Source organism: Polyodon spathula, chromosome 30 (assembly GCF_017654505.1).
Source record: "Polyodon spathula isolate WHYD16114869_AA chromosome 30, ASM1765450v1, whole genome shotgun sequence".
Classification (NCBI taxonomy): domain Eukaryota; kingdom Metazoa; phylum Chordata; class Actinopteri; order Acipenseriformes; family Polyodontidae; genus Polyodon; species Polyodon spathula.
The window spans coordinates 7,413,429-7,440,672 of NC_054563.1; the positions used below are offsets into that span (position 1 = coordinate 7,413,429).

The window sequence follows — 27,244 nt, forward strand, 5'->3', positions numbered from 1 at the left end:
CGTCATTGTAATAGCAGCGGGCAGGATATAAAGATGGCAGTGACAGCAATCAGAACCTCTCAGTGATCAATTTGACCTTTTTTTTTATCTGGAATGTAATTTACCAGCTTGTGACTGTGCTGTGTGATATATGAAAGTACTAAAAAGGTCTATTTAGCCTTATTCAAATTTGATCTTTGAGCATTTAAAATTAAGGAGTCGGTATAAGAGTCAGTATAAAAACTGTAATGCTTTTATCAAATTTTTCATTTTCTTTTCCAAACAGGTTCAATCATCTGTGCTTTGAGGGCAGTAGATGCTGATACTGGAATAAATGCAAAACTCAATTATTCCCTATTTGGACACAATGCTAACAAGTTTATGATTGACCCTGTAAGGGGAGTGGTTTTTGCACAACATGTCCTAAGTGGACCATTAGACATTACAGTCAACGTGCGTGTCGTGGACAATGGAAACATTTCTAGAATGGACAGCACAACCATGACAGTTCGGTTTCAGAGCAGCACTGATTTCCCGCAAATTTCCGCAGATGCTGAAGTACACTTGCTTTCTGAGGACCAACCCATTAATACCCTGGTTACCACGGTGACAGCAACGACTGTTAGACAAGGCCTAGTGGATCCGATGTCTTACTATCTTGCCGCAGGAAATTTTGAAGAGGTGTTTCAGATCCACCAGCGTACAGGAGCATTGACTATAAAAAACCCTGTTGATTATGAGACAAACAAGCAATTTCAGCTTTGGGTTGAAGCAAGAGACTCTGGGTTACCCCCTTTTTCCTCCTACACTAAAATTAACATCAATACCACTGATGTGAATGACAACTCTCCAGCCTTCAGCCAAAGTGTGTATAGATGTGAAGTCTTTGAGAATTCACCAGGTAGCAAAGTTTGTAATGTATTAGCAGTCGACTTAGATGAAGGCATAAATGGAGCGCTGGAGTACAGCATCATACATGGAAACAACAAAAATGCCTTTGCCATGAATGCTGTCACTGGCTTTATAAAAACAAGTCAAGCTTTAGATCGAGAAAAAATACCAGTTTATGAGCTAACTGTTCAAGCAAAAGATAAAGGGGCTGTCCCTAAAATGGGCACCACACTGGTTATAGTTTCCATTCTTGATAGAAATGACAATGCTCCCCGGTTTTTGCAGATCTTTTTCACTCAGATTCCTGAAAACTCTCCCATTGGTTTTACTGTCTTACAGATAACTTCAACAGATGAGGATGTTGGTGCAAATGCTATCAGCACCTATACAATTACTGACAAGACTGGTAGCCTCCCTTTTGCAGTTGACAAAAACAGTGGGTATATCACTGTCACAAGGCCTTTGGACAGAGAGACGACTGACCGCTACATTGTCAAAGTTAATGCCAATGATTCTGCTTGGAGTGTGAACACTGATGTCACTGTTTATGTCACAGATGTAAATGACAATGCACCAGTTTTTTCCCAGTTATCTTACATTGCATCTGTTCCTGAACCCAGTGCAGAAAATATATTTATTATGCAGGTGTCTGCCATCGATTTGGATCTTGGACTAAATGGGCACATTTTCTTCTTCATTCAACCTCCCAATGACTTTTTTAGAGTAAATGCAACAACCGGGGAGGTGAAGACAAAGCAACCGAGTTCAGGAACCAAAAGCTACAGCTTTACCATTGTTGCCTCTGACTGTGGTGAGAACCCAAATCACAGTGAGACTAATGTCACAGTGAACTTTGTCCCTTTGAATGAACACCCACCAATTTTCCTCCCATTTAGACCTCTCACATCCATTCCCTTTAACGTTGAATTTGGAACCAAGGTGCTCAAGCTAACGGCTGTAGACCAGGACTTCTACTCGAGTGATACAACAGAATATTCAGTCACTGGAGGAAATGCTTCATCATACTTTCAAATAGAACAAGACAGCGGATGGCTTTTTGTAAGCAGTTCATTATATTTAAGTCTGAATAAATTCTTCACTGTCTTGGTTACTGTGAAAGACAATGGTATTCCACCTCTTTCGACCCAAGCTACGGTCAGTTTTCTTATAACTGATGAAAATCGCTATGCTCCATATTTTTCAGCATCGCAAGTGACATTCTCAGTTCCAGAAAACCAACCCATTGGGACTGTTATTGGAAAAGTCAGTGCACACGACAATGACCATGGTCTCAATGGACTTGTACATTACTCTATAGTAATGGGGAACAAAGAAGCATTTTTTGCTATTGGGAACAGCACAGGTTTCATAACCTTGGTTAAAAATCTGGATTTTGAAACAAGAGCTGTTCACAGTCTTCAGATTACTGCTCAAGATGGTGGGTGGATAGCCAAAACAGGAGCTGTTAATGTAATTGTAAAAGTTCAAGATATCAATGACAATCCACCCGTCTTTGCTACAGAAGACTACATTGCCTCAGTGCCGGAGAACTGTCCTATTGGCACTACAGTCTTGCAGCTAAATGCAAATGATATTGATTCTGGAGTAAATGCACAGATCAGTTATACACTTCACAAAGGCCATGTTGATGAATTTGCAGTGGATTCCCAGTCAGGGCTTCTAACGACGCAAGATGTTTTCGATTTTGAGTTGCAACAAGTGTATGCAGTGACAGTTAAAGCTTTCAACACCGACAGCCAAAGCCAGTTCAGTTTATCCACAGTACATATCCGAATCACAGGTGTCAATGAATACATTCCCAGGTTTAATAAGGCTCAATACAACTTCACTGTTTCCGAAAGGCCCCCACTTGGCACAAGTGTAGGGCGAGTTTTAGCCACTGATTATGATTTGGGTTCAGATGGAGAAGTTTTCTACCTACTCATTGGCCAAAGTAAAAAGGCAGGGTTTAACATTAACAGACATACTGGAGAGATTGTTGTTTCAGGTCATTTAGGAAGTCATTCCAAGAATCCAATCCTTTTAAGAACACTTGCCAAGAATAAGGGCAGGATTAATGGATCAGATGTTGATGAGGCACTTGTTATTGTTAATGTGCTGGATGCCAATGGCCCCCCCGAATTCTATTCTAACGTCTACCAGACTGAAGTAGGCGAAGACGCAGCAGTTGGAACAATGATCATTAAGGTTATGGCTGAAGATTTGGATACTAGTTCAGAGTGGAATCACTTTGTCTATGGAATAGAAAGTGGAAACAGAGACAATTCCTTTTCTATTGATCCTTCAAATGGCATTATGTATGTGGAAGCTCCCCTTGACAGGGAACAATGGCCGCTGTACAACCTGACAGTTGTTGCAATTGATAGCGCACCCATACCAGCCACTGGAAGTACACAGGTGCTTATTGTGGTGAATGACATCAATGATAATGGCCCTATGCTAAGCTCCAAAGAAGGTCATGTGAAAGAGAACCAGCCATCTGGCACACGAGTTATGGTTTTAAATGCTACAGATCCTGATCTCCCACCTAACCAGGGTCCATTCACTTACAGGCTTGGAAAATCTGCATTAGGAAACTTTTTTACGCTTTCCACTGATGGGGTTTTGTTCACTGACAGGCCTTTAGATCTAGAGAAAACAAGAGAATTCTATTTGCCTGTCATAATCCAAGATGCAGGTGTGCCAGCAATGTCCTCCACAGGCACAGTCCATGTCACTGTTTTGGATGAAAATGACAACCCATCAGTACAAAGGAACATTTATATTGAAGTTAAATATTATGGCAGCTCTTTCTCAGGAGGCATGATTGGTAATGTTAGACCTGAAGACCCTGATGTATCTGATGATTTTAACTGCAGCATAAAAACTGGATCACATTTGTTCAGTATCGCAGCTAACAGCTGTGATCTAATGTCCTCTCAGTATCACGGAGAAGCTACATTTAATCTCACAGTGGAAGCAAATGATAATGTTCACCAGACTGTTAACAACAATGTTTATATAAGTTACAAAGGATTTTCAAATGCCACCATTGATAACTGTGTCCTTTTTTATGTATCCACACCTTCTTTCGAAGGATTCCTGTCTGTAAACTACTTGAAGTTGATTAAGGCCTTGGATAATGTCTTTAACTTACAAGCTTCTAAAATCCATGTATTTGGGATGCAGCCTTTAGAAAATAAAACTCTACTTCTGGCTGCTGTTAAAAGCTATAACGGACAGTATTTAAGCAGAACTAGAGTCGGTGGCATTGTCACTGCCCATAAGTACTTCCTGGAAGTCCAAAGCAACACTGAGATCTTACTCATCACCAGCGACCCTTGTTTCATGAACCCTTGTCAGAACGAAGCAATTTGCCATAAAAACCTTCATGTAGGTCCTGATGTAACTGTTTTGGAAAGTCCTTCTGTTATTTTCGTGACTCAGAAACAACTGGGTACATTTACTTGCTCTTGTCCAACTGGGTATATGGGTGGGCTGTGCGAGTCAGATGTGGATGAGTGCCTTGCAGAGCCCTGTGACAACAGGGGTGTCTGTTTGAATCATGCGGGAGGATTTTCATGTAACTGCACAGCAGGTTATTCAGGGCCTCTTTGTGCATCCGATATCAATGAATGTGATAATGACATCTGTCAAAACGGGGGGACATGCTTAAATCTACACGGGGGCTTTCAGTGTACCTGCAATCCAGGGTTTATAGGTAATTATCTCAATTATCTCAGTAGCACTGTAATGCTCAGCCTTGTTCTGCCTAGCTTCGAGATTGTATGCAAAGAAATGGCCATGCCATGTTTTTTAATAATAAAAAAGGCAAATAATATAGTTAGAAATGTTGTGTGATGCTCCACTATATCCACCTGCAGGTGCTATGACATGTTAGGTAGCTGTTGGCTTGTCCGATTTGAGAACTTGCAGCCTAAAGACTGGCATTTTCTCCTATCGGCTAAAACATTTATAATCTAGTGTATTTTTACCTGATTTATTAAAAGTCATGAAATGTTCATCATGGTTATATAGTGTACATTTTTAACACTATGGAGATGGAGTCATTGTTTTTAAAAGGCTAAAATGTTTTCAGAAACTGTAAGTCAGAAAACAAACACATTTTTCTTATTCTATATTCTCACTTTTTTTTAGGCAAATTCTGTGAACAGTTTGCTGACCATTGTGCGTCATCCCCTTGTCTCCAGGGAACCTGTGCTAATTTTCCCACTGGATATACTTGTCACTGCCCTTTTGGTAAGGATTCTACAGTAAAAGCGTTCTTTATGATCAATGATCGAATAAGCGATTAATGACCCCTGTTTGCTAGTGATATCAAATTGTATTGAAAGACAATTACAAGTAATTACTTTTAGTGACGTACTTTTATCTGACATTTTCTTTTGAGCTGTACTGTCCATTTGTGTTTCCTTCAGGCAGATGCCATGTCTAAAAGAAAAGGATAGAAAATACATCAGGAGCCTATATACTAGTGCAAATTACCAGCAGTACTAAAACCTAGTAGTACTGCTGTGAAAGGAAAGCACAGATGAACAAATGTTGCAAGTTGCAGTCTTTTGTTCTCCAATCTAGAGGTTTTTTGCCAAGAAGTACCCGTCAACATTTTTCAAGATTTATTTTTTTTGATACCACTCTCAAGTAGACAAGATCAATTATTTAATTAATTAATTTTTTAATCAATCATAGCCCACAGGTGTGATTAATCGATGATTCATAATAAGAACCATGTACAGTAGCACACTAATCGTCACAATTCCTTCCCATAACTTCACCATATTTTCATTTTAGGTGTAGATGGTATTAATTGCGAAGACAACAGCTATGGTTTTGAAGAATTGTCATACATGGAACTGCCACCTTTAGATCCTAGAAACAATGTTCTTTCTCTGGAGTTTGCAACTGTGCAGCAAAACTCTCTACTCCTTTACAACTACGAAAACAGGGAGGACTTGGAAAGTGAGTTTCTTGCCCTTGAAATAGTGGATGGAAAGGTCCAGCTATCATATAACCTGGGGAATGGCACTGTGAGGCTAAATACAGAACAGGACATCGCAGATGGCTACTTTCACAAAGTAACTGCAAGCAGAACTGGGCAAGTGAGTCCCAATTCATTCCCCCGTTCATACCCTGTTCAACATCGAGGGCCCACTTTCTGAAAGTATTAAAACCATTGTAATGGTATGACACTAGAAAGACACATCTTGCAGTTGTTGCAGCTAGCAACAGGTACATTATTATCTTGAGCAATTCTAGTTTTATACTTTAGTTTGTTTTATTCCTTTCAGAGATTTTGCCCTTGCCCATTCCTATTGACAGTTTTGGGTTCATTTGTAACCTGCAAAAGGTTCCCAGTTTAGAAATGTATAAGATCATTTGATAAATTGCTTAAGTATTTGTTCTTTTTTCATTTGTCTATGTCATTCTATAATCTCGCCTCCTTGAACATTCATTTCTTGCACAAGCAGTTTGCTTGTTTAATGTTAAAGGTGACACCATGTGGGGTCAGGTGGGGTGCTATTGTCTGTAAAACAGGAAGTGCCTTAGAGGATGAGGCAAGATAAATAGGCTTCAGCTAAGGTTTAAAATCATGCATGAGCATACTGAATGCAAACAACATACATGTAAGTCTACCGTCCGACAGGTGTTGGGACAGCATTGGGGAAACAACATGCAGTGCAACCATGCATTTTTCTTTTTTTCTTGAATTATGACAGCTTGCAGTAAAATGAAAACTCTGACAGCGCTTTAATACTTATTAAATATCACAATTGTAAATGTTGTTTATACGTGTCTGTTTGTTGTGTGTATAACTTGCCCACAGTAAGTGTTTAACTGAAATGAATTGTTTCTGTAATGGGTAGGCTGGTTATCTGAAGGTGGATGGCTGCACAGATGAAAAGCCGGATGGATTTTGTTTCTCAAGCAGTGAAGGAGTTGGTAACGAAAGGTACTGTAAAAAAAACAATATATGACTATATAATAATATCCACTTTCCAATAAGTAGAGCTGTATTTTTATAGTAAAAATGGCTTATTTCATAAAGCAATAGGTATTTTAAAATATTTCATGATTAAGCATATTTATTAAAGCAGAAAAAAATAGCATTGTCACATTCAAAATTGATCATTTTCTTAGAGCTATTATACAAGTGTTCCTAAATATTTAAATGCTTACCTGAAAAAAAACAAAACTAAATAACTTAAATGCTAAATTGTAGAATATTTCATCATGCCCACCTTTTAAAGACATTGTATAGTCACCAGTGAATTATCAAACAAAACAAAAGATATGTGAATGAAATAGTCCCTTCGTGTACTGGGCAGAGCGGTCTTTGGCAGATGTGTTTCCAATCGTCATGCAGTTGATGTCTTTTTTGTGGAAGACATTTGAACGAAGTCATGCAGCTCCATGCAGTATATTGCTAAACTGGTTGCCAGGTTCCAAAATGCAATGTAAGTGCAGCGTAGAGCGTCAATAAGGCAGGCATTTGCTGTTTTTAAGTGCATCTCAGCATGGGCAACACAGCAGACCGAACAGACTTTGATCGAGGGATGATAGCTGGGGCTTGTTTGGCACGCAGTTCTTTATTCAAGACAGCACATTACTGATGTCTCAATAATCATGACTCTAGGGACCTTATGGAGATTTTCCACATCAACTGGATGAATAATCATTTAGATACAGTAGTTTCAGCTATGATTAATTGTTTTATTATTTGACATTTCCCTTACTTTTTATGATGTTCGCAGTCATTCGGAGTGGCTCTGGGTTATGGTATGTCGATATTGTGTTAGTATCATTTTTCCCTAATCCTGTATTTACCTGGCTTTGAGTTTGTTGAGCTTGTCTGGAGAACAGTAAGTGCCTGGGTTATATCAACTACATCATTCTATTCAATTCATGTGACCATGTGACATTTCATCTCACCAGCCCCACCTATTTCATATTTATATATACAGCTATGGCCAAAAGTTGTGCATCACCTAGAATTTTAGGATTGAGACAGCATTACAAAAATACATATATGAACATGATTTAGATATTTTATTTTAAATCATATAAAATCATAGAAACTACAAAATTATATCGCAAAAGTCTACCGGAAGCAACAATAGTAGTACAATATTTCAGGTTAGATTTAGAAATATCACATTTTTCAATTGTTGTCAGTTTTTATTTAAGTAAATGGGGAAATCTACAAAGTGGTATGTAATTCAATATGTAAATCTGTTATATCAGGACTTTTCAGACTACGTCCTCCTTCAAGTGGATGGAAAAAGCAGTGCTATAAGTTGTTATAAACAAGCGGTCTTTCAAAGTTCTGAAGGATGATGACATGATGACTTCATATAACACGTGGACTGCAGTGCATTACAAAAAAGTATTTTATCGAGTGTGTGACATCATAAACCACCAGAGCCAAGCTTGAGTGTTTTATGAAATGGCTCAGAACGCCGAGATTAAATACTTTCTCAAAATGCACTGCAACCCATGTGTTCTTTTTTTAAATTGCATGGATTTAAAAAATATGATAAAATATGTTGGAGTTCAAGATATCTGTCAGTACTACTCGGAGTAGAAGGTACCTTTCCTGATTCATATTCACTGCCATTACTTTTCATAGTGCATAAATCACAATAACAAGTGTTTAATTCAAAATACATTTAATGAAATTGTAATAACTGTAATACTTTGGATTTATTTGTTTTATTTACAATATAATGGAATATTGTAAGAAGCAATATGGATTGGCATTTAATCAGAGACACTATTGTGTCAAAGGTCACTTGTAGTCTGCAACGCTTCATCGGCTTGATTGTAGATTTCTACCGTAAATACGCGATTGAATGTACAATTGTGACGGATAATGGCTTGCATGCTGTGTAGGAGTATGAATTAGTCTCCCAGCCAGTAGGTGGTGCTGTCTGCTTGCTGTTCTCTCGCTGCTGTGCTAGAAGTTTGTTTACTTGCTGTGCTGATGCTGTTGTCTCAGAGGATTTTCGAGCATCTGTGTCGGCTGGGTGTTAAAAATGGTTGTGAGAAGAGCGTTTTTAACTCGAGCTAATCTTGATTGACAGAGAATCAACCTTTTGACGTCACAAAACTGCAAGGATGAAAAGTGACTAGAAGTACCTTGGTCTTGTTTTACCCTTTCTCTGGTCATGTGGGATATGATAGTAGCTCATGACTACATTAGCTTATTACCAAAACTACTTCAAAACATTTTTTAATGTTTCGGTTGTTTTCTGATTTGATTTACAAATATTTGATGATTCGACGTTTTAAGCATTGGTTTACCTCGTTTATTTTCAGGAACCATGTTGTGGCACTCTTTCCAGCTGTTTTGCTGATTCATCTTGAACTCTGTGTGGTCTGCTTACCTCGCTGTCTCACTGTCACAGCTCACCAATCACTGCATGGTGTCGTAACTAGACAATAAGTCTCATGACTCGCTGCAGTAGGCTCAGGAAGCTGGGGATTGTCCTACCACAGATGTTCAATTTCTACTGATCACTCATGCTTGCATCCCTGTTTGACTTTGTTCCATGAAGAAGAGCATACTTGTCAGTTTCAACTCAGCTTTAACCCCTGCTGTAGGTCATTATCAAGGTGCTTTTTGAATATCTCTTTGCACCTTTTCTGCTTCACCCTATATGACATTAAACACACTTTTTTCTTGCCTTCCTGCACTAGAGTGCAAAATATGTTTGTTAGGGTTTTGACTGACACCCATAATTCCTGTCCTTGTCTGGTTACCTTGGTTACCAATCAGGTGCTGCTTTAGCAGCAAGACACTCCTCTTGATCAAAAAACATCTTCAAATGATTGGTCCAAGCTATCTTTCTGATTTTGGCACACACTTAATACCCAAGTGCAACTGAGGACTTCCTATGACAACATTTAGGTTTGTGCCTGACCATCACTTACTATCTGTCAAGGCGTACCGGGCATCACTTTTTAGTTCTAAATTAAAGACTCATTAGTATTTAATAGTACTTTGCATTTCTTTTGTAAAGCACCTATGTATGATAATACTCTGTAGAAGTTTAGGCTGTGGTGGGGGTCCCCGAGTGGTTTGCCTGGTAAAAGCAGGGTCACGTCGTGTGCAGGGGAGTTGTACAGTCAGGGGTGCATAGGTTCCCCCTGTTGTGCGAAGTCGCTGGTCTTCGCTGGGGTTTCCAGAGGGAGCAGCGCATTGGTTCTGGCGCTCCCGTGGGTTTAGGTGGTTAAGCAGTCAGGATCTGTTACAGCGGACCTTAATGGCCAGGCGCCTGGTGAACTCAAGGCAGACACCTGCAGGGCTGGCCTTTCTCCTCCAGATGCCGGTAGATTGCTGACATCGGCTCTCGAGTGTAAAAGTGGAAATTGGCATGGTCATCTGATCAGAGGACGCATACTGAACCATCAGTTCTCCTGAGCTGTGTGGGGAATTGCTGCGGTGAAGGAAGTCTAACTGCATTATAACCAACCCCCTGGGACCTGGAGAAATGTCCGTTATATCAGGCTGTTCACTATAATAGGGTTTGGAAATTTGCTGTATCAGAATAATGAAGAAACGCCCAAATTGAATTGAACATCTTTATACAGTGTACAGAGGTTCTTTCAAGACAACTTCACATTGATTAACAATTAAACTGTATATTTAAAAGAAAACAGTAAAGAAATGAAAAAAGTAGACTTACATGCTGAATACAGTAATTACGTTCCCTTTCTATTGAAAAGCAGCGTAGACTAGCGTAGATTACTTCATATTTTTCATGCTTTTCTTAATGCATCACCAAGCATGGCTCCACGCTTCAGCAGGTAAACTTCAAACAATCACAGGTGCTCAGTCACAGCAGGACAATAGATCAGTGCAGACTGCTTACCCTCGTCGACTTCACTGAATGGACTCCCAGCAAAAAGTTGTGAAAGCGCACATGATAACCTTGCAATATGTATTGAATTAATTAGTCCATATAAAAAGAGACAGATGTTAATGTGTATACAACAGTGCTGACATTTCAACACTGCCAGTGTCTTCCTCAGAGCATTGTCAGAGATAAAACTTTAAGCTGTGGTAGCACAAATCTGTTTTTTTTTTCTGTTAAATAAGAAAACGTTGTATTAAATAACAAAATGCTGTGTGTTTTTAATTACAGGAATGTTACTCAGTGTTATTCAAAAAAATACTTGAGTGTATTAAGTTATTGACTTTTGCTTTCCCACAGGACATTGGATGTGGGATCCAATAACATGGTGTTTGGAGGAATGAAGTCTATTGATCCCATTCTGCGCCGGCCAGGCCAAGTGAGAACTGATGACTTTATTGGATGTGTGAAAAATATCAGACTTAATGGTGTTCCTTTAGAGCCTTCTCAAGCACTGATATCCCACAATATTCTTGACAGGTACCCTATGACACATGTAATACTGTATCAGATATTAGCAATACAATTATTCCATTTTGTAATAATTGGGTTATTGCCTAAATGGTGGCGCAGCTGTTTGATGCAAATTAACAAAGTGAATTTAACACTCAATACATTTTACACATGATAGCATCACAACCTTATTTTCTGCTGGTGTTTGTAGGAGATGCAGGAAAGGAATTAACTCAAAATTCAACCCAAGTCCAGTGTTGGACTTGGGATAAACCCTTATACAACTTTACCGTTGTAAAAGCATAGCAGTGGAGTAAGTGTAATAAAGCATGGTGAAGCATACTGCAGGTAAGCATTGTAAAAAATATCGAGGTATGGTGAAGCACATTAATAAACATGAAAAACCAGGGTAAACTAAGGTAGATGCAAAGTATAATCATGGTAAAGCTTCAACAATACAGTGAAAAATACTGTGGTAATCTTTTATAAGGGAAAAGGGCTTAGACCAGACAAAGAACACCAACATGCTATTGGAGTTGGATCTAATCAGGGTTTCTTGAGTTCTGAGTCTCTCAATTGATTATATTATAATAATACAATACAAATGATTTTTTCATATGTTTATACTGGGGAAGCCCATTTATCCTGCCAAAACTCTGTAAGTTCAGTAGTTCAGGACAAACCACACACCTCAGAAATTTGAGTTTAAGGAAATATTTTATTGATGATTATGCGGTGTATGGATGAAACAATTTGGCATCAAACCTGCTTGGCTTGAGGATTCATCAGCTGGCCATCTGGACGAGGCAGGAGACCTCCATAATAAATTGTGGCTTGAGAAGCTGCTGGGGAGGAGATGGGGGAGGTGGAGGGGTGCGAATGAAATAAATTCAAGAGAGGGCTGAGTTACACGGGTATTTTATATGTTTTGAGATGATGAAATGTGTAGGGGCCGTCCCTGCCCGAACTATACTTTATAAACTTAATTAAGTGATTTTCTCTCCCCATACATTTCTTGTGTACCCTTTAATTAATAAGACCCCATCATTTCCTGTGGACAAGATTTGGTTTGATATGTCTTCTGCTTCAACTCTCTTGCACATACATGCATGTGTCTATGTGCATAAACACACACTTGAATATAGACACCTGCACTTACTGTATATTCGTTGTAATGCATTCTAGAGTGCTGAGGATCTTAGTTTCGGTGTGCATGTGTAGCATGCTGTATTCCACAGAGAAACCCAATTCATGACATCAGCCGTACCTTTTTGAGTTTTTACTGTTCTGTACAGTTATGGCCAAAAGTTGGACATCACCTAGAATTTTAGGATTGAGATATAATAAAAGAAAATAAACTATGGGAACATAATTTAGATCTTTTATTTAACATCAAATAAAAGAAACTACCGGAAGCCTTAATAGTAGTACAGTATTTCATGTTAGATTTCGAACTGTCACATTTTTCAATTTTGATCAGTTTTTCATTAAGTATATGAAAAACTGCAAAGCGGTGTGTAATTCAATATGTTAACGTAAGAGTATTCAGCAGGTTTCATTTGACTTTATGAAGCAAAATTGATTAATTCTATAGGTGATGCAAAACTTTTGGCCAGAGCTGTATATCAATAGAAACACAATAATGAGAATGAGAAGAAATACCTTGGGCATTACATGTTAATTACTTAAATCATCCATTTTGCAGCTGTCCTCGTATACGCCCTGCTTGTGAGAATGAAGTGTGCCTTAACGGTGCTGTTTGCCTCGACTTCTGGTCCTTTTATCTATGCCAGTGCACTGATGGATTTACTGGACCAAACTGTGGCACAAGTAAGTCCCCTTTTTTGTTTTACAAAGATTTATATTGTGAACCGCAAACTGTCAAACTAAGCAGCTATCACACTGTTGTTGTGCCTTCTGGGAGGTCAAGGTGCAACCCATCAGTAGTATTAATGTCACAAAAACCTAGAAAACAATGTTGATCCTCATCTGTTAAGACTCACGTCAATTCTAAATTTAATATGCATGTTCCTTTAGTCCAGCACATTCTGGGGAATTTGTTTTGCTGGACTCTCAGTTGCTAGTTACCATGACAATGCAAAGGTTTAGCTCTGCCCATTCTTTTCCAAATTGAACTGTTTTCCTTATGCGCATTTTTGCCTCCTCATTCTATTGTGTGGATTATAGTGTAATCACTAGTATGCCAATCGGATACCCTTGGGCGTTTTTAGCACCTGTTCAGAAGGTAGCTATGGTAACGTAAAAATATTGAAAAGGACGTTGTTCATTGAATTTTATTAAATCGCTTACTGAACTGTCGAAATGTACTGTAAATAAGCCCACTTAACATTACTGCCTTATTTCAAAATTTCTACTCATTTGTATAGTACAGATTACCTTATGCATATCATATAGTAGCTGACAGTAAAATGAACGTGACCAAACCCCTTGCTGACTCATTACACTGAATCAGTGCCATCCTGACTGCCCATGGAGGCCCTTAATCTATTTTCAGTGTAGAGTGGCAGACGTTTCTTTATTTTTTTATTTTTGTCTAATCCCTTTTATATTTTAATACTGCACTCCAAGCATCAGCACAAAAAAAAAGGTCTTGCAAACTCAAGGGTTGTTAATTGAGCAGTTAGCATATCTTATTGCATTTTAATTTAACCTAAAGGTGAAATACCTTTTTTTCTTCACAGGCCTGTAAGCAATAAGTACGTAATTAACACTTGTACTTTTTTTATGTCTGCGCCTTGACATTAAGTTTGGTAAATTGAGCACAGTTGTCTGGATTGGTTTTAGATATTAAGCCATGTCTGAAAAGACTGCTACTATCATCAGTGTATGAGCAGCCCAATATAGGTGCGTCCAATTATTGCACAGCATTTACTGAGATTATACATACATTATTCATCAAGGCAGTATATTTTAACAGATTTAAATTATTACTGCTGTAAATTATTGATAATCCGGGATTTTAGCTGGTATGAAACAGTGTTATTGTGTTTTTGTCAGTTTAAATGACAGATTACCAGTTCAGTAGCACTGTTTTTACAGTTGTACAGTAACTACATGTCTTTTATTATGTTAAGCCTAGTTTCCTTTTGTTTCTTATAGTTTTTGTAATATTGGTCTCTATCTCCATTAGAAATCTCCCAGGACTCTGCTTTACAACTTGATGGAGAATCGTATATTCATTATGTCATAAAAGAAAGCTATAAGCGAAGCCAGCTGGTGAGAAACCAACTGGTTAGTGTGACAAGCGAAAAAAAAGATGACATTTCAGCAGTTGAAATAAAGTTCATGACAAGACGGAAAGAAGGAGTGCTGGTCGATATTCAAGGACATAACGGTTCCACATCTGTGAAGGTTAGTATTGTAGCGCACTGCTCCTCCTTGATAAATCTTTGTTTAGGCCAAGAAATCAAGTAACATTTTTATTACATTTTGTAATGCGACTGCTTAAAGAGTAAGTAGCAGGGTTCCGACAAATATAGCATTACATGTCCTCACGTGCTAGTACAACTTTTTAAATAACATACCTGTCATTTTTATTTTCATTGTTAACATCCTGACAACTTTTTACACTTACAATTTTAAAGTCTGTTTCAAAGCTCTTTTCAAAATGTCCGCTCTAGTGCACTGATAGTGTAAGGATTATTGTCAAAAAAGGTACAGCAATAACGATCCATGATGTGCTACAGAACAGAAAAGCTGGAGCACTTGTTATGAATTATTTATTTATTACATGTTTTTTTAAATCGCTCTTCCTGCAGTGATTAGAGGACAGATCTCAAACCCCAGTGCACTAGAGCGTATATTTTGAAACATCTCTGAGACGGTTCGTTTGTGTGTGAAAGGGGTATTGGCGATTATGAAAATATTGTAGAGCACAGGGAGAGCTCTGTAAGTTGATGAACTATGATAAGTACTTTTTCATACGTAATTTGAATACCAATCCAGGGCAATTCAGCCAATAAAGGGTTAAATAAACACCATGTATTGATTCTAGAAAGTGTGGTTTTAAGGCAGTCTGCTTCAATTAAAAGTTAGATATTTAATGAGCCAGATGTTATTGTTTTTTGCAGGTGGTTGATGGAAAAATACATTACATTTCAGAGGATGCTTTGTCTGGTCACGTGAGAAGTGTCTTTGCTGAAGCCTTGCTCTCTGAAGGCAAATGGCATTACCTTCACCTTGAGAGAGACAGACTCTATACTCGTCTCATTTTAGACAATAAATATATTGTGAATGTTACCAATCACACCCATGACTTCTCTGAATTCAACGTGCAGAGTTTTTCACTTGGAAGAATACCACCTGGACACTTTAGAAATGCAAATGAGCCAGGTAAGCAAATAATGGCATTGTTACAGCGACTGAACATTCTTTTTTTAGATTTTTGAACCACTGAATTCTCATCAGCAAGCTGAACTGTAGCTCAATCAATAAAGCTTTCTTTTGGTCCTTTAGATCATATCATTGAATCCCACTGTTGAAAAGTATTTTTAATACAAAGGTTCTTCTCTTGTTGTAATTATAGCAGTTATAATCGCTCTTTGAAAATCAAATTGATCTGAAATCTCTTCTCTTATACCAGACGTATTTTGTTTTACCTTGAAATTCATATTACAGTGAAGATATCGGTACTGTTGATTGAATTGCAGAGTGAGAAAGGGTAACTGAAACACATATTAACATAACGCAGTTCAAAAAATAAACTACAGTGGAATTAGTAAGGAAAGCTTATTGACATTTATCCATCCTCAGACATAAAGCATAGATGACACGTAGTGTGCTACAATTACACCTGGATTTGAGTACTATCATTCTAAAATCTTACAAAGTCATTTTAAGTCCCTTCTTAATCACCATAAAATGACACCGTGGTAAACTAACGTTGCGGCCAAGGCTGGCTAGCGGCAGGAATAACAGACAAGGAGACAGAAGACTGTGGTTCAGCATGGCTGCACACTTTTATTAAGAAATTAAACAAAATAAACAGGTAAAGAGCACAAAACAAATCCATGCACCCAAGCAGCACTATCACAGTGCACCAATAGGAAGCACAACCTACTGCTCCCGGCTCTTTCCGTAAACTAAATAAGCCCAGAACAAAGGATCTGGCTCCTTATGTACAATATAGCTAGGGCTGATTGACAATCGGTGAATAAATCAACACTTGGCCACATTCTGCACATGGAATGATACACAGGAATGGTATTTTAACCCTATCCCTGCCAAATTTACATAAAAAATAAACAAGCTGTATTTCTAACAAAGAACACACACGCTGTTTAAAGAGCAGAGCCTAAGCACTGCCCCAGACACACACTGGTACAGCCCTTCAAAGTTTGTTGTCAACCTGTGTCAAAGTAAGAAAAGGCAAAGTGGATTTTATTCAGGAATAGTAGCGCTACTATCACAGCATGCTAGCACTCTTTGTTGTAAACATAGGCAGTGTTACCTGCTGAATGTGCAACGATAACAACAACAGGGGCATAGTGTGGCAAAGTGGTAAGTGGTACGTGCAGGTGCAGTGCAGTAATCCAACAAGAAACAACAGACAGTTTATTTTAATACAGGGGTGTAATGACCAGAGACATGATGATGGGTAGCAGTCACATATACAGTTAATAACAATCCCACTCGAACAATAATGCCAATGAAATACCCCAAACACGAACACGGTCACCTCTCCCAGTGAGTGCTGGAGTGCTGATAGTGCAAGTACAGTGTTATTGGTGAACAGTTAGTGAGTTGTTGTCAGGGTTTTGTGCTGGCCGTGGGTGACAGCTCCGGATCATGTTTAGTCATCTAGTCTAAATAAACAAGATGATATAGACAGACTGACAAAAACAAACAAAGCACTCACGTTCTCCGTAACACAAATACAGGTCTTTTTGGTTCTTTTGCATAACCACAACAAAGGAACAGATCATGTCGCTTGGTCCATAATTTGTACCGTCATGCATGACCCCTTGGTAAATGGTTGCAGTTACTTCTCCAATCCGCAGCTGCCACATCATTTCCCTTCCAGGTTGATGAGTTATTGCACCAAAGCTCTGCCCCATTTCCAAGTGACCGACTTCCTCTTAACCCTGGCAATGAATTGTCAGGCCAATCAGTCCAGGGTACTCTGTTCCCATTACTTAGTGCCCTCACAGGTTGGGAGGGAGATTTACCACCAAGAAACATTCTATTTCTGTCACACATGGATAACAACAATTGACATTTCAAGCTCTTTTCATGCAAAAAAAAAGCTGTAATTAAAAGACACAGGGATGGAAAAAGGAAAAAAAAATCAAGTGGATAAACTTTGACATTGCTTCATATTTTTACCTCATAATTTATGATTTTGTAGTTACATGATGGGTGAAATCAAAACTAAAGAAAACTAAAAGACCTGTCCCAGCAGTTAGGAGTAAATTAAGAATGATCCTTTTTAATCTCACTAATTACAATAATATATGTAAAAAATATATGTTAATATTTTCATCAGTGAAACTGTAAAAAAAAAAAGGTGGGAAACATGTAGCCGCATCACTTTGTTTGGGTATCAATTAAGACTGCTTTCATATCACACACCTAGCGCAACATTTCTACATTTCACTTTCTAGCACACACATGAAGGCATAACACGGAAGGCATTTGCCAAAGCTCTTAGTTCTTTCATTTTTAACTTGGAATTTATTTTTGTGTATTGTATGGCTGAAAGCTGAGAGAAAAGCATTTCTCCCCATTACAATAGCTCAGTTTATTGCATGAGAATATCATTTTCCTAAATGCCTTTTCCTGTGAAACAAGTTAATTTAATTGGGCTCTCTGTCGCAATTCCCAGAGCGCTAGCAGAATTGTGTTTCCCAGAAGGTCTTTCATTATTTTCTGCTTTGCCGGGGGTAAACATTCTGGCTTTTCAAAGCAGCCTTGACTACAACATGCCTATAACTCTGATACCTACTCCTGTATTGTGGTGAGGTCAATGCCGAAGAGAAAAACACGCCTGTGGCCTCACATACAGCTAGCTCTCAGAATCATTTCTCACCTCCACGTATAGCTGCTACACCAGATTTTAAGAATGTACCTGTCTCCTAGCAGCACAGAAATACATCTGTAAGAAGTACCTCTTTGAACAGATGTGGTATTTCTTGCATCCACTAGAAGCAGAACGTTGACAGTCGTATGCTTGCCCTCTGGGGTACTAGATGTACTTGGAAGTTAGGCATAATTTTAAAAGCTATGTTAAACTGCCAAGACACCAGGATGTGATGACCAAAACAGAAATGAATACAAAATGAATCTAAACCAAAAAAATACTACAGTACATTTTTTTTCATATCTATATTATTTTTCTCTTTTAATGGTTTCAAACTCAACTTCCTGGGTCTGTGAACATAATTTTTATGATACATAAAAGTTAAAGACTTCATCCCTTGGTTTTGTTCTTTGTTTCTCAGTTAAGATTGAAGGAGCCCTATATTACAAAATCAATAATAAGTCCCTGCCCCCTGCCCTTTTCACGGTCCCCCTGGGCTGGGAGGTTGAGTCCACTAGGGCTTAATTATATGAGTTAATGTTCTTTGTTTACACATGGTCATTCAGGATTTATTTCTACCACAATAGCATGTTACTGACAAATGCCACCAGCAAAATCAACTTTATAGATGACCACAGACCTTAGATTGGTAAAAACTCAGTTACTCTTTGCGGAAGCCCAAGCATTGGAGCTTGGACAATGAATCTGCTACTGCTTTTGTCATTATCTTTTCAATAGGTATCAGTCTGTTGTTTGGCTTACCCATTTAGATTCTCTTAGAGTTCCCAAAGGATCAGCACTGAGATCTTTAATGCTGTAGCTATATATAACAGTATGGGCATATTTTCAATGTGTTTCCTCCATTCTTGAACTCCTATTTTCAGAAAGGAGAAAAAAATAATGTTAAATGAAAAACAGAACACACAGAGTTCTGGTTTTATAAAATTAACAGGTGATTTAAACTCTTTCAAACAACAGGGGTTAAATAAAGACTGGAGTAAACATTTGAAAGTCTGACCCTATATGTAGCTGTATTTATGTTTTCAACCCTTATCTCAGTGTCCTGATGATTTAGCCTGTTGGTAAACCCTATAATCACTAAACCTGATTACACCCAACTAACCGCTATGAACACATACTGTAACTTATTACTGTGGTTTACAATAACAGTTTTGTTGTTAAGTTTTAAACTTCAGGAAACTTGCTTGTCAACACCCACAATTGAGAATCAAGGGATTGTGAGTGCACAGTGTGTATCTTTGATCTCGTGCTTTGATGCATCAGAAATAGTACCTGAACTTTACCTCACATCTTATGCCCAGAAAGATGTATGGTTGATAAAAATCATTTATGATTGATTTCACCAAAAACAAACTTCTGTAGAATGAGAATATTTTATAGAATGAAACTGAGAACTATGTGATGCCCTATTGAAATACATGACCTAACGTTGTGGTTTAGCACAAGATGACTATGTTCAGATGTCTCACCTGCTGAGCCCAGATTTGTACTTTTTAGCCTGTAGTAATAATGTGCATAACATATCATCATCATTCCACGTGAAATCATCACACCAATGTGTCATTTTTTGAGTCACTGTCTTGGATTTGAAATTGGGTCAGATAAACAAAGCAAACTAAATTGCAGGACTTTATCACTTAAAAATGCAGCTGTTCTAATTTAGCTGCAGAGTTAAAGCTCTTCCAGCTTCTGATTTTTGATTTTATTCTACATGTATTCTCACATCTCCCAGTTTTGTATTGGGCTGTCCATAACTAAAGGAGATATTCAAAGTTCACAGATGAAAAGTTGCTCAAGGTTGCATTTTTTTGATCTCAGGAAGAAGGTCAAATGTCAGCAACATGGCCAAAAACTATGTGATATTTCGATTTGTTGATTTTACTTGGATTGACCGATCTTTACTTGAAGTCCAAATAGAGACATTTTTGTGAAGGACAGAAAAGAAAATGACATAACCGACCAGACCTTAATTAAACTTCATGTTGTTTAACACAAATATTACGGCTTGTTTTGGTTGGCTTGTGTACAAGAAAAGTAAAAGAATGGATTACTGTTTTTAATGCCTAGCTCAGAATGTGAGTAGAAAGACATATTCCTCACATTCCTGAAGGTTCAATCACATTGGAAAACATTTCAGAAAGTAAGAGTACAGTTTGTAATATCTTCTAAAAAAAAACCTAAAGTTGGCACTATTGTTTGCAGATTTCAACCTTTTTCTTTTCTTCTTTTCAGGTTTCACTGGCTGTATTGAGTATTTTAAATACAACAGAAAGATTCTGCCATTTACTGGATTCAATGAGTTGGTCTTAGCACAGCCCAGCCACCCCCCTGTGCAGATTGGATGTTCTTCAGCCAATAACTGTTTCAGCTCTTCCTGCTCTGAAGAAGCCAGTGCAAGCCCATGTCTGTCACAGCCATGTAAGAATGGAGGAACCTGCACAGTCTTAGCAGTGGGAGAGTTCTATTGCACCTGCCCATCCAATTTTACAGGTCCATTGTGTGAATCCTGCATGTCTGCTTTGGATAGGCATGCTGTTTGCCATAAAATGGACTCAGAGGTGCCTTTGTGGATTGTAGGTGTCGTTGTTCCTGTTGCTGTAGTACTACTTCTCTTGGTTTTAGTTCACCTTTTCAGGTTGCAAACAAAAAAGCAAAGCAAAGCATCAGAAACATTAGCTAAAGACCGACAAGGCACCGATAACAAAGCTTTTAGTAATGACAGTCCACGTGTGCCAATACAAGCTGTCCCTGATGCTAGCGATAAGCAACCTGACATTATCAAGGCAGAAAAAAAGTACATGACAACAAATGAAGCGTGTGTGCAGCACAGCAATACAGGGCAGCATAGCATGTTGAGCAGATGCAGTGAAAGCGAACTTGAATACTATGAAATTGAAAGCACTAGCAGCATCGTTCTGTCTGATACCAGTGTCATTCATCTCAGCAGACACACTAGTAACTATGGCTCTACATATAAAACCTGGGGAGAACAAACACAGGTTGATTTAGAGCTCCCAACCTGCATTGGTAAAGACTCAATAAATAGAAACAAACACTGCGCTCTCACAAAACCATCACCGTCATTACCGTCACCATATACCCCCCAGGGCAGAAGACAGAGCAATCCAAGGCCTGTTGGGGTTTCGCTTCAAATTTCCAATTTAAGCACTGAAGGTTATCACAGTAGGCTTGCTGAACCACTGTACTCTCAGCCAATAAACAGGAGGGAGCATGTGGTGGAGAACATTGGGCCTCCAGCAGGCTTGTCTGTAGAGGAGGTCAAAAAACTGAACGCACCACGAGCTCGGAAACAGGAGCCAAAAAAGCCCCCTCTAAAAGTGACACCTCAAAATGCTGAACTTCCAGACTGGGGTTCCAAGCTTCCAGTCCCATGTATAGACAACTCCTCTGATAGCGAGTCTCATAGCTCATTCACCTGCTCTGAATTCGAGTGTGAAAGAGAGCCGTCCTTTATTAGGAAGCGTCAGCGTGTATGCGAGCAGGCTGTCCAGTCTGCCCTGTCAGACTATAACGAAGGCGTAGACGCAAAGGACTCTTCTCCCTGCAACGATTGCCATCCGCACACCAGCACTGAAGTTGACAGATGCTTTAACCCTCCTTCTCTCTGCAGGAATTACAGATGCGAAAGCTTGCTCAATTTGGGACTGCAGTTTGACAGATACGCTGAAGTTTTTGAGGATCTTGCTGGATTGCCCATTGAATTAGAAAATGTTAGCCAACTGGATTGTGACAGAAAGAGTGATCAGGAGGAAATATTTTGATTTTCAGATGCAAAGTTGTTTAGTTTACAAAGTGGTCATGCCAGGGTTTTTCTCTATACAACACTGATTTGGAACAGAGACGGCTTTCCCACAGTTAAAACCTCTTGCATCTGTTAACCACATACCTGCACTACTGACACAGGTCTAACTTACAGTTCTTCCAGTCCCCAGCAGGTGTCACCATTAGGTGGGGGTAATTGTTGTAGTCTCTGAAAAGAAGAAATGTGAAAACATATTCCACTTGAAAAGTATAGCAAATATCAAATGAAGAGCATACAGGGATCGTAGTGCTTATGAAATGTGGTTTTATAAATATAAGTTTGTACACATTAAACATGTTGTATTACAATACTGGTGACTGAATTTTATCTATCCAAAGAAAGGGGATGGCAGGAGTAGTGGTCATGTGATCTTTGCATTAGGGGGCGAGAGAGCAGGATCAGTGTGAACATACAACCTCTATCAAACTTTTTATTTATGCCCTTTAACTGTAATTTGTGCTGCAAATATCTTTCACTATAGGTAAGACAGTTTACTGCACAAGTGAATGATTACATTGTGGTGTAATAATGTCGGAACCTTGTGTCGGACGAGAGAGCTGAAAGAAATGTCATGATCCAATATCTACCAACGAAGAATAACATGAATGAAGATCACGAATGATGCAACAAACAGCACATCACCAAATTAATAAGCAAGGCTACACAAACAAATCTGAAATGGAAGAAATTCCCTTAAAAAAAGCAAACACAAAACAGTAACTTCTGAAAAGATATAACATTTAAAAAAATAACACTGACCAGAAAATTTCTAACACACGAAGTTAAAATAATATTTAGAAAAGATGAGCAAAGTCACGTATTTTTGTTAACGTCCATTTTAATCCATAACTTTATTAAAACAGAAACAAACTCCACCCAGTCTTGTAAATGAAATGCTGTAAATAGTAACATGAGACAGTGCCATTGCAAAGAAGTGTGAAAAATACAATTTGGATTAAATTATAATACCTGTAAATTACCCTTAACAAATCTTGGCAGAACCATTAACAGACCACTGATGTGCCATTCTACCAATGGCCATTGTACAGCTTTCGCCAAATATTTTGCGTCACTTAGAATTTCATGACTGCAATTGACTAGAAAAGTATGGATAACAGCCGCCATGAAAAATGAAATAACTAGATAGCTCCAAGAATCAAATGATTATTTTCTATGATGGGCATATTGTCAATTAGTAAACCTGTAATATATTAATAGTTTGGCACTTTTCAAGCCAGATTTTGCAGATGCATTTTACAGTTGCCCATGCTTTTCACATATAATACTGTATACACTTAATGTACTGCACTTAATAATGATTTACTCTATTTATCTCTTATATCCATGTGTGCATGTGCCTTACCATGTATGTTACAATATTTCACTTTTTTTTTTACTACACTTCCACCAGAGTAACCTTTATAAGGGATAGTATCATATACCAGTAATATGTATTTCATTCATATGGGAACAATCACCCAGGGAATACAGTAGAAATAGCTATATGTGTGGTCTCAGTATAATGACAGCATCAACACCATCAGAAGCTAACATGTGATTGTAGTAGTAAAGGATTTATTTTTACAGCTAGGAAGGCCTACACTTAACGTACAAAAAAGTATTAGCTCTTACCTTGGAACGTCAGTGGTTCCAGAGGCTAAGAATTCCTATTTAAAGTTTGATGGCATTTCTCTGTTTATTTCTGCATTCATATTTTAAGTAAAACCAACTCAATTTGGAAATAATCAAGTGGCTGAAATCACAGTACTTGGATCTAAAGCTGGAAACCAAAGGGTTATTTTAGGGAAATTTTCACAACAGGAAGCAATGCAACCTTTAATCTCATGGCTTCTACCCAAGAAGAGATAATATGATGACTCTATTATTGTGTGTGGTAATTTGTCATGAAAAAAAAAAGCACAGTCATGTGGATACCTACCACATAGGGCTGGAATAGACAGCTTTGCACGGATCACTATTAAGGAATTAATGCAACACTAGAAAACAGCACTACCAAAACAGGTACAAGGTCCAGGTCAGGTTTACTAAAAATTGTCTGAAGTTTAAACTGTTAATAATGACCTAAGTCCATGGTACCAATTAAAATCTGAAGTTTTATGACTGTCCTTCTGATCTAATTCATCTTCTCAGTGACATCATCAATGACAATGACAAATAATTATTCAGAAAAAAATGCACATGAATATAATTGTAGATTTGCATGGAAAACATAGAATGTAATATATTTTTTAATATTTACTACCGTTATATATACGGCAGTATATTCACATAGTAGAGACGTGAACTCCATAGAACAGGTACTATACTGGCAGGCAACTCCACCAAGGAAGACTATGCCCAGACATAACCTTCAAACATAACACATAGGAAACTTCAACCTTTGTTACCCCCATATTTGGGGGATTTGGGAAGCATCACAAACAGTTATATGAGACCATGGAGGAGCTGAAACTCCATCCATGTTACGGAAGATGTTGCGCCGAACATGCGCTGGATGATTATCTGCCATGAAAATGATGGATCTTACATCAATCCTCTGGACATCTAGAGAGAGGTTAAAATTTATGAACATACTTTATGAACTTCATGAAGACTTTAAACGTTAATCAAGTGAGATGGTGTACTAACTCAACGAGTTGACACGTGCATCTTTTATAAAATAAAACATGGATATATATATATATATATATATATAGTATATATATATAATATATATATATATATATATATCTTACATATATAGAACCATCTACACCAACAGGAACCATCTTTTTTTAGAATACAAAGCTGTATATATTTTTCTGTGAGCAATGAGAGCAACAAGAAAAAACACATGGCCTTATTGCTGGCCAGTTCCATACTGACACGCGATAATAAGTATAAAATAGCTCTTGTTGTTTGGTGACATTCTGAATGACAAACTTCCCTCTGGGGACCTGCTTTTATTTCACCTACAGTATACAGACAGGGAACAGCTTCTCTAAATCTATAAATCATTCTGCAATCTGAAGGAAATGCCCTCCCTGTACTGAGAAAGAGGGATGAGTCGGAGACACCAAATCCTGGTAGACAAGGTGTCTATATGCATTAAGAAAACTGCATTTTCTATTTCTTTTCACTTACTCAGTTTATAAAAAAAAAAAAAAAAAAATAGGGGTCATACGATTTTTGTTGTTAATCATTATGCAATTTTGAAACGAACAGGGATACAATATCACATGGACAATCAGTCCACAGAGTTTATTGTTGTGTTGATTTCAATGTACCTTTGAAAATTAGCATTTTTAAAAACTTGATGTTCAACGCTTACTGTACATACCCTAACATTTTATTTGGGAAATGCACGGGGAAAAACACAATAAAACTACAAATCCCAGACTCCAATGCGAATTATCATTACGTCAGAAGAGTGCGTGTTTGCGTTAATTTTTTTTTTTTTTTTTTACCTCTCCACCACGGCCATGTTTGTTTGAGACAAGATGACAGCAGGACGGGACAGAAGAGGGAAGCGGATTTAAATTGAAAATAAGTAATAACTAACGACTACCAATTCTTACGACAGATATGACAGAAAAAGACGTGGACTATCGACACAGTTAGCAGTTTTTTTTTTCTTCTTCTGTTAGTTACAAACAAAAGCTAAGGATAAAACCTAGTTTTATTTCCTGGGAATTATAATTTTGTTCTCGTATGTCGTAAGGTGCTTTTATATAACAAGACAACACTGCTTTTCCAGGGTTCCGGTAAAGGATACGTACATTTTCAAATTTTCGGAGATTTTTCTCTCAAAAGAAGTTATATTTATGTCTATAAAAAATTTATGACTTTCAATTCCTACCTCGTTCGGTACTGAAAGAAGGAGTAGATAACCAGCTTTGGATTTTGGATTTTAATAAAGACGGTTCTTTTGGATATTTTGTACTTTGCCTTTGATGTAATTGTACAAGTAAAATACACACAAAAACAAAACATAACAAACAAAAAAAAAAAAAAAAAAAAAACAACGTTTTTTTTTCTGGAAGGTCAAGCAAAAAAAGGATAATTCAATCAGAAAGATGTCAAGCAGCATTCCAGCAGATATGGTGAGATAGCTATCTGTTTGTGGTATCGTGACATTTGATCATAACTGCATTCCTGTTTTTCGTTTTAATGTCTTTTTAATTTTTTTTTTTTAAATTAGTTAGTGTTATAGCGAAGAATGCAAGTAAGATAAAAACAAGTATAGGATACATAATGTGGGTTTGATATACAGTGCCATAAATGTGTTATTGTTATATGCTTAGAACAAGGCTGGTTAAAGATATTCAACTTCTGGCCATCTGTTTAACTACTGTGTACAATAATAATGATACAAAATAACCAGGTTAATAAAAGTTATTTTAGTTACCTATCTGTGTCACATATTTTGCAAGGGAACATTTTAGCTTAGTATGAATAAAATAGTAAGAACAAAGCAGTAAATGCAGTAAAGCTGCCTTTTATCTAAATGCGTATGTACTGTAAAGTGGAGATACAACAGATTGTCACTGAAAAAAACTGCACATTTACTCTATGTATGCATGGTGCAGCTTTACTTGAAGTACAACAATATACAGTGGATTGTGTCAGTGTGGTTCATAACATACGGTTTTATTTTAGTATTTGCTTTTTCTTACATCTTGAGGAGTCTATGATACTTTAAAAAAAAATAATCTGGGGGAAGAAATATTTATTTCATGTTGAAATAAATTGTGTTTATACTTATAATGAAAAGCTACAATGAAAACATATTGCAGGGGCGACAAAATATGACCACATTGTGCACTGTAGAGCAAATGGTCAGGGAGAAACCCATTAATGTCATCAATCTGTAAGATATGTTGTATCCATTATACTTATTCCTCAACACTGTTGTGACTGACGGCATCAGAACAGGTCCCAAGGTATTTCGCCACATTCGGGAGCTGAAAACAGAGACACGTTGACTGTCCTGCAGTCAGTGTCCTGCATTTAGATTTTGTCCTACAGTAGTAAATCACCATTTAATGATGAAAAATGGACGAAGTAGTATATAAGAAATATATTTGATGGCAAGTGTTTACA

At 37.7% G+C, this 27,244-nt stretch overlaps 1 protein-coding gene across 1 annotated transcript in view; it reads left to right on the top strand.

Moving 5' to 3' along the window:
• Nucleotides 1-22,394, top strand: part of LOC121302554 (protocadherin Fat 4) — a 31,130-nt gene extending 8,736 nt beyond the window's left edge. Inside the window, exons 8-16 of the mRNA XM_041232551.1 lie at nucleotides 266-4,591; nucleotides 5,029-5,130; nucleotides 5,683-5,990; nucleotides 6,756-6,841; nucleotides 11,106-11,285; nucleotides 12,964-13,088; nucleotides 14,410-14,630; nucleotides 15,350-15,611; nucleotides 20,551-22,394. Coding sequence (XP_041088485.1) covers nucleotides 266-4,591; nucleotides 5,029-5,130; nucleotides 5,683-5,990; nucleotides 6,756-6,841; nucleotides 11,106-11,285; nucleotides 12,964-13,088; nucleotides 14,410-14,630; nucleotides 15,350-15,611; nucleotides 20,551-22,100 — 7,160 coding nt within the window. The 3' untranslated portion in view covers nucleotides 22,101-22,394. The remainder of the gene's footprint in view (nucleotides 1-265; nucleotides 4,592-5,028; nucleotides 5,131-5,682; nucleotides 5,991-6,755; nucleotides 6,842-11,105; nucleotides 11,286-12,963; nucleotides 13,089-14,409; nucleotides 14,631-15,349; nucleotides 15,612-20,550) is intronic.
• Nucleotides 22,395-27,244: the final 4,850 nt, after the last annotated feature.